This window comes from Carassius carassius, chromosome 47 (genome assembly GCF_963082965.1).
Source record: "Carassius carassius chromosome 47, fCarCar2.1, whole genome shotgun sequence".
Taxonomy (NCBI): domain Eukaryota; kingdom Metazoa; phylum Chordata; class Actinopteri; order Cypriniformes; family Cyprinidae; genus Carassius; species Carassius carassius.
In genome coordinates, this window is record NC_081801.1 from 1,326,429 (window position 1) to 1,334,550 (window position 8,122).

An 8,122-nucleotide genomic window follows, 5' to 3' on the forward strand; every position below is an offset into this window, starting at 1 on the left:
GTTTAATGAAACCAGTGTGGAAACCAATGGTTCACAAACTGGATAGATCTGAGGTGTGTTTCCCAAAAGATAGATCTGAGGTGTGAATCCCTTGCACTGATGAGGGAGAAAGTCCGTCCATCAGTCCGCAAGTAATGGTTAGACAGTTTACCATGCATACTAGTTCATTCTGTGAAGCCAGGAAACATACTGTCAGGCCGGTTATGAATGTTTTTTGAGGTCAGTCAGTGTTTTCAGTCGGCGTTCAAAGCTGTTTGGTGTGCGGTGTCTGAAGAATTTAAGACCAGCTGTTGCCAGTCATCCTCACGATTATCCTATTTTGTTTACATATATGTAATTAACTGCACCTGTTTCCTTATTTGAAGACCATTAAAATAACGAATTGAATAATAATAGTAATAATAATAAAAATCACAAACATGACATTTCTACGCCACTGGTTTGTTGTATCTGAAATCACTTTGAAGCTTGCGATGCAGCATGAAACAGCACGGATTCCCATTCATTGTATTCAAATTGAATTTCTATTGATTGGAAGATTTAAATGACATAACATTTTTTTGTTGTTCATAGAAATTCTGTGGAAAACTGCTGTTGTTAAAAATAAAATGCAAAGAAAACACAAATCTTATTACTTTTATTTAGAGTTGGAAAGCATAAAAAGAAGACATCCAGTTAATACGTTCCTTTGTGTGTTTTAAATTATTCTTAAGTATTAAGATTAATTTACTAAACCTGAATAATCTAAAGAAATGCATTACTGATATTACTTTTTAAAAGCTTGTGTTTTGTAATATGTAGTGAAATACATTTTAAAAATAACCTTCCCAGACTTGCTTACAAGTGACGTTTCTATTGAATTGTTTGATAAATAAATAAATAAATAATTTAAACCAGAACAGATGCAAATAAATATTAAATACATTTAAAATAAAACATTAATAGATGCAAAAAAAAGAATATATGCAATGGATTGAAGAAAACTCTGATGTCATATTCATTATATAGGCTAAGTGAACTGTACTGTAAATCCACAACTTTAGACTGAACTTGTGAAAATTATGATTTCATCTACTTTTACAAAACTTGAATTCACATTTTACATTTAGCTAGCAGATGGTTTAATTTAAAGCAACTCAGTTGATCAGTTGTACTCGCCCTTCACCGGAAAACTGGAAAATACTTCAACTCGCTTCAATTTCCATTCAGATAGGCTGGAGATTTGTCCTCACTTTCAGACACTAATGAAAACAGACAGACAGACAATTTAAATGTCATATCTTAAGGTTAGCCTTTCTTTTATCAGGAACAAATTCAACAAACATAAGTTTAAAGGAACATTAAGTTTAAAGGGGTCATGAACTGCCTTTGTTTTTTATTTTGTTCTGTTCTCTGAGGTCTACTTATCAATATTTTTACATAAGAAAACATCATAATTCAGAAGTAATGGGATATTTTCTGTATACGTAAACACTCACTGCTGCTCACTGTATGTTTTACAACTACATCCTTCATAGATAGACACTGCTTGTAATTTAGATTAAAAAAAAAATAGTGAGCAGGTAAGAAAACAGTTCCTCACACTGGTGTGGGGCGACATCGGATCCAATTTTGTCGCTCAGCTTCATCTTTTAGTTTCAATCTTTCTGAAAATCCTCCGTCAAATTGAGCTTTGTTTGTAAAGGAATCAGCGGTGAAATAAAGTGAACAAAGGACAGAGTTCTTACTGACGCGGTCTGGGACTTCATTAAAAATAAAGTTCAACCACTCTTTCCTAATCATGGGATGCAAAGCCTGTTTTTACGCAACTTGACTCTGCACAGTGTTTTGTTGTGTTCAGAGCATTGTTTTATCTTTAACCTTTTGAGCTAATTTGCTACATTTAATTTCAGCGTAATCCTGCATTCACTTCTCTTTTTATTTACACACTACATGCACAATTTGGTGGCCGGGGCTAAACAGGCAGTGCTGTAGAAGCAGGCATTGATCTTCTTCTGCGGAGGCGGAGTTTAGCCACACTATTACATCATAGAACAGGGGTCTCCAACACTTCCCAAGCCCTCAAGGCTGGATTATTGGTTTCTCGGGGTGGCTCGTGCTGGTTTCCGGAAGTGCTTGATGAGCTCACCAGGTCGTGGACGGCAAACCGGCTGGTGGGCTCCTCCTCCCCCACTACCCTCAATGGCGGTGCAATGAAGTGGTATTCGGCGATCCATCCCAGTGGAGCGGGCGGTAGTGATTGTGTCCTAAGTCTGCCTTCTCCTGGCCTGTTGGCATTCGTCTGGTCTAACCGGCAGTGCCTATATGGCTTGCGGAGAAGCTGCTTCCGCCTTACACACTATGGCATTACTGCAGTTGCACCAGGCCAAGGCACTCAAGGACCTGCACAAGGGTGAACATGACCTGGAAGCTCTGAAAGAACTCCGAACCGCCACTGACCTCACGCTCCGAGCTCTGGGTCATGCAATGTCCACGCTTTTGGTCCAGGAGTGCCATCTCTGGCTGTGTCTAACATACATGTGTCATGGTTGGTAAACCATGGTCTCGGGTTTTGCACTATGTGGGTGGAGTTGTGTGTGATTTGTGTCAGCACTATTTGTTTCGTGTGGGCGTCTCCGCTAATTGTTCATGATCACCAGCTGCTACTCATTACCCTTTCCCTACATATTGCCCTGTTTTTTGTCTTGTGTTTTTCAGAGCGTTGTTTGTCAATCTCCATGTTTCTCATGTTTATATCGTTCCTGTTTATGTGCTTCTCGTTGTTGGATTGTCCTGTCCTGTCTCCGGAACCCCGTCCACTCCTCATCCCCGGATCTCACCACTCACCCTCACGGCTCTTCCCCCGCAGTTCCTGTGTCACTCTCTCCTGCTGCCAACGCACCATCGCACCTCGGATCATCCGTGAGCTCTGCCTCTTCCTGGACATCTCCCTTACCTTCAAGATTCCCTGTACCACCTGTCTTCGTGTTCATTGTTTGTTTTATTATTCATTAAATGTTCTAAACTCGCACTTGCTATGTCTATACTGCGGTGGCTCGAGACATCTCCTACGCACGTGTCCGGTAAAAGAGCCAGCCCGGTAGTAAGTTTGAGGCTACTATCGGGTGGGACCTCTGCCGGGAAGTCCTAAACTACATTGTCAACTCTCCTTCCGGTGAAACTGTGGCGGGGCAACAACACTCATACCTGTCACGCCCTTCTGGATTCTGGACCCGAAGGTAATTTCATTGACACTGTTCTTGCACATCACCTGAACCTTCCTGTCCTTCCCCTGTCCCGTCAGTTCCATGTCAGCGCACTCAATGGCCAGGAACTGCCGCACGTCACCCACAACACTAAACCCATAACTCTCCTCACATCTGGCAACCACACCTAAACCCTATCCATGCTCCGCATGGACTCCCCTGTGGCACCCATTGTATTAGGTCATCCCTGGCTGGTCAAGCATGGGGTGGAAAAATTCATTTAACACTGCTTCTGTATGCCTATATATGCATGTGTTTTCTTAGAATTGCTGTGTGGTTCAGAAGGGCGACACCTGGGGGGGAAACAGATGTCTGAGAATGACCTGAGAGGGTCATTGGGCCATATAGTGGGGGGACAATGCCTGAGGATGACCTGAGGGGGTCCCCTAAGTCCTAATTGTGTGAGAAACAGCCCATAGAGAGTGTTCCTTGTTATGTGTGGAAATTTACAGCTGCTAAGACTTTGTAACCTTGACGCAGCAAAGGGATATAAGGTGGAGGACTGCCCTCTTCCTGGGTCGGTTTCACTCTGCAGGAACTCAGTGTTGCTGTATGACTGTCTGACCTTCTTTGCAAAGAATAAAAGCTTTCTTCTTAATTATACCTGAGAATTAGTCTGTCTCTTATGCTGATGAGAGTTGATTTAAATTTTGCCACGACAAGCACAATCCACCAATGGATTGGGGTTCCAACACTGTCACCTTGTGGAGTGAAAGTTGTCATGAGTCTTGTCTGGTTTCTGCTTGTCCTGCTGTGTCTGTTTCTGTATTACAGGAGGAGACCAAGGTGTGGTCAAACGTGCCCACGGAGTACCTGGCCCTGAAGGAAGTGTTCAGTAAGTCCCGTGCTGCTCCTCTCCCTCCGCATCGTCCCTATGACTGTGCCATAGATTTAGTTTCAGGTAAGTCTCCCCCTTAGGGCAAACTTTACTCTCTTTCCATTCCGGAGAGGCCATGGAGAAATATATTTCTGTTTCTTTGGCATCGAGGTTCATCCGCCCTTCCTCTTCTCCAGCGGGGGCGGGATTCTTTTTTGTTGGTAAGAAGGATGGTTCCCTGCAACCTTGTATTGACTACCAAGAGCTGAACAACATCATGGTAAAGAATACCTGTCTTTTGCCGTTGATGTCTTCAGTGTTTGAGAGGTTACAAGGAGCATCCATCCTTACACAATTGGATTTACGTAACGCTTATCATTTGGTCCGCATCAGGAATGGGGATGAATGGAAAACCACCTTTAACACCCCTAGAGGGCACTTTGAATACTTGGTGATGCCGTTCGGGCTCTCCAACTCGCCAGGGGTTTTCCAAGCACTCGTGAATGATGTGTTGAGAGACATGGTAGATCAGTTTATATATGTTTACCTGGATGACATACTGATTTTTTCTTCATCTCTCCAGGAACATGTGCAACACGTCAGATGAGTGCTCCAGAGATTACTAGAGAATGGTCTTTTTGTCAAGGCGGAGAAATGCGTATTAAATGCACAGTCTGTTCCCTTCCTAGGGTACATAGTCTCGTCCGAGGACATACATATGGATCCTGACAAGGTTAAGGCTGTGATAGATTGGCCAAGTCCAGATTCCCGTAAGGCCCTACAGCGGTTTCTGGGGTTCGGCAATTTTTTTTCGACGTTTTATTCGTAATTTCAGCCAACTAGTCTCACCTCTGACTGCCTTGACCTCCCCCAGTACTACGTTCAGGTGGTCTTATACAGCTGAAACTGTATTTTCCAACCTTAAGAGCCGTTTCATTTCAGCTCCCATCTTAATAGCCCTGATCCCTATGTGGAACTACTTGTTCCGAGCCCCGGTCTACACCAAATAGGAGTACAGACAGCTCTGGAAGGGGCAGCACCTATGGCGCTTTGGTAGGGATCCCAATCCCGATGTGACATCTCCGTTCCCTCCTTCAGGGAATGAGGGTTACCATACGTAACCAAGATGTTTCTCAGTGTATGACCCCTTTAAATGTAATGTTACATTATTTTTCTACTATTACTTTGCATTCAAATGTGTATATAGCACCATATAGTGTTTACAAATACTTTTTATTTCATTAGATTAAATTATTAGTCTAGAATGGAAACAGAGGGGAAAATCCTCACTATTTGTCTCAAAGCATGCATTGCATATGTCTACGTAACAGCACAGTGGTTATATGAATGTGTAATGTATGTGTGCTACATCTATTCAATAATTAGGTATTATAGTGTAAAGTTAAAATGCATGTTAGTTTACATATTACTTCAAAAATAGAAATCTGATGACGTAATATACAGTAGACCTTTTGTAAGTCTTCTTGAGATGTAGTCATCATTATGCAGAGTAATGATTTGATAAAACTGTACATTATCTTATCTTAGGAGGTCCTGTCTGTGGTCTGACCTCAAAATAAATGTCAAGTTTGGTGTATCAAATTAAATTATAATAATTTCATGATCTTCTATCATCACATGCATAAATCAAACTGTGCATAAATAACATAATTCTTACTGTTAGGATGGTCTAACTCATTGCTGCTACTTCGAACAGGTTCCATTCCGTCAGGCCTTTTCTCCAGTTCACTCTCTCTTCTATCCAGTTCACTCTTTCTTCTCTCCAGTTCGGTATCTCTTCTCTCCATTTCGCTCTCCCTTCTATCCAGTTCTCTCTCTCTAATATACAATTCTCTCTCTCTAATATCCAGTTCCATCTCTTTTCTCTCCATTTCTATCTCTCTAATATCTGGTTCCATCACTCTTTTCTTCAGTCCTGTCTCTCTTCCATCCAGTTCCATGGCTTCTTGGTCTCTTATATACTCTTTATATTGCCTTAGATGCAGGTCCATCAGTCTTTTATCCAGTTCAGTCTGTCTTCTCTCTGCACTTTTCTCCATTTCTCTCTGTCTAATATCCATTTCCATCACTCTTCTTTTCAGTTCCCAATGCAGATCCATTTCTCTTCTTTCCAGTTGCTTTGCTCTTTTCTCCAGTTCTCTCATTCTTCCCTCCATTTCGCTCTGTTTTCCCTCCATTTTGCTCTCTCTTATCTCCATTTCACTTTCTCTTCTATCAATTTCACACTTTCTTTTCTCCATTTCATTCTCTTTTCTGTCAAGTTCTCTCTCTCTAATATCCAGTCCTCTCTCTTTAAAATCTAATTTCATCTCCTTTCTCTCCATTTCTATCACTTTAATATCTGGTTCCATCTCTTTTCTCTCCATTTCTATCTCTCTAATATCTGGTTCCATCACTCTTTTCTTCAGTCCTATCTCTCTTCCATCCAGTTCCATTGCTTCTCTGTCTCTTTTATACAACTTATATTGCCTTACATGCAGTTCCATCAAGCTTTTATCCAGTTCAGTCTGTCTTTTCTCTGCTCTTTTCTCAATTTCTCTCTGTCTAATATCCATTTCCATCCCTCTTCTGTTCAGTTCCACATGCAAGTCTATCACTTTTCTATCCAGTTCAATCGCTCTTCTATCCAGTTCAATCGCTCTTCTATCCAGTTCTCTCTCTGTAATAATGGGTTCAATTGCTCTTTTCTCTGGTTGTCTCACTTTAATATCTGGATCCATTGCTGTTTTCTCCTGTTCTGTCTCTATATCTTGTTCCATCTCTCTTTTCCCCAGTATTTGACGTATAAACCAGCCCATCTGCGTTTTCTGGTGGTCCATCAGTCTTTTATCCAGTTCTGTTTCTCTTTGCTTCAGTTCTTTCTCTCTTCTCTCCAGGTCTCTCTCTCTAATATCTGGATCGGATTGAGCTCTTGCATGTGACTGTATGATGCAACATTAAAATTTTATTTTTAAAATTTTAATTTTATTGTTTTTATACTTTGCTTCTCAGAGATTATTTTAGATTAACATTTATTTATTCATTGGGGAAAAACATGCTTTAATCCAAAGGCACTTGGTTCAGGTTATACAAGGTATATATTCATCTCTGTTTGTTCGTGGGAATAGACATTGGCACTGAACTTGTGACCTTGTGTAAAGCCCTATTTTAGTTAAAGCAATGCAAATAAGTAAAACAGAAGAATAACTGTATCACAAACTTTTATTATTATAAACAACGGCATCATCTATGAATGTGAATTACTTATGATGGCCATAAAATTGAATATGGTAAACTGTATTAAAATTATTATAAATTTAAAGGGATTTTTCACCTGGTCCCCATTGACTTGCACAGTGTTTTCCCCCATGGAAGTCAGCGGGGACCAGCAATTAAAGGTGAACTATCCATTTAATTATTGTAAATGATATAACATTATTACATTAATATGTTATTAGAATTACTATAAATAACATGACTCACCTCTGATCCCCCCATTTTCTCCTGCAAGTAAAAACACAGTCATGTCACAATGATCAGTGATTTTTGCCAAAAATGGCAAGTCTATTCAATTGATCAGGATAATCATAACAATAAAAAAAAAACTATATTTTTTTGTATTATAAGTTTTCTAAAAGTTCATGTTTAGCTATGCAAATTAGATATACTCCTATAAAATATGCACTTATTAGCATACATTTGCGGAATAAATCTGAACATTGGAAAAAAAACAGGTTTAAAATTCTTGATTCATTTGATTCATTTTGTTATGTAATTTTGTCAAAATTAGTTTTACATTTTTTTACAAATGGAATTATGGATATCTCCTTTCGTCAATCCATAAATCATAATATAACACCATGTTTTTAGGAATAAAATCTCATATAAATCACATATAAATCAGAGTGTAGGATATGCATATATGTTAAAACTCGATGGCATTAAAAGATCTGAAACTGAAATTTACAGCTGCAGATCGACTACTAAATAAAAATCTCATAATTGACTAATGCATAAAAAAACGTATTAGTCTGTAGTGTCTTACCTTAATAATAATTAT

The 8,122-nt window shown here is 39.7% G+C and overlaps 1 protein-coding gene across 1 annotated transcript; it reads right to left on the reverse strand.

The window, feature by feature from the left end:
• Positions 1-962: 962 nt before the first annotated feature.
• LOC132130819 (trichohyalin-like) lies at positions 963-7,563 on the reverse strand. Its single transcript, XM_059542635.1, has 3 exons — positions 7,546-7,563; positions 5,741-7,004; positions 963-1,241 (listed from the first exon to the last, which is right to left on the reverse strand). The coding sequence occupies exons 1-3, from the start codon at positions 7,558-7,560 to the stop codon at positions 1,195-1,197; spliced, it is 1,326 nt and encodes a 441-aa protein (XP_059398618.1). The 5' UTR covers positions 7,561-7,563; the 3' UTR covers positions 963-1,194.
• Positions 7,564-8,122: the final 559 nt, after the last annotated feature.

Coding starts and splice junctions, on each gene's coding strand:
- LOC132130819 (XM_059542635.1), bottom strand. Junction 1,242..5,740: donor TGAGTTAGACCATCCTAACA/GTAAGAATTATG, acceptor TGTTTTCATTAG/TGTCTGAAAGTGAGGACAAA.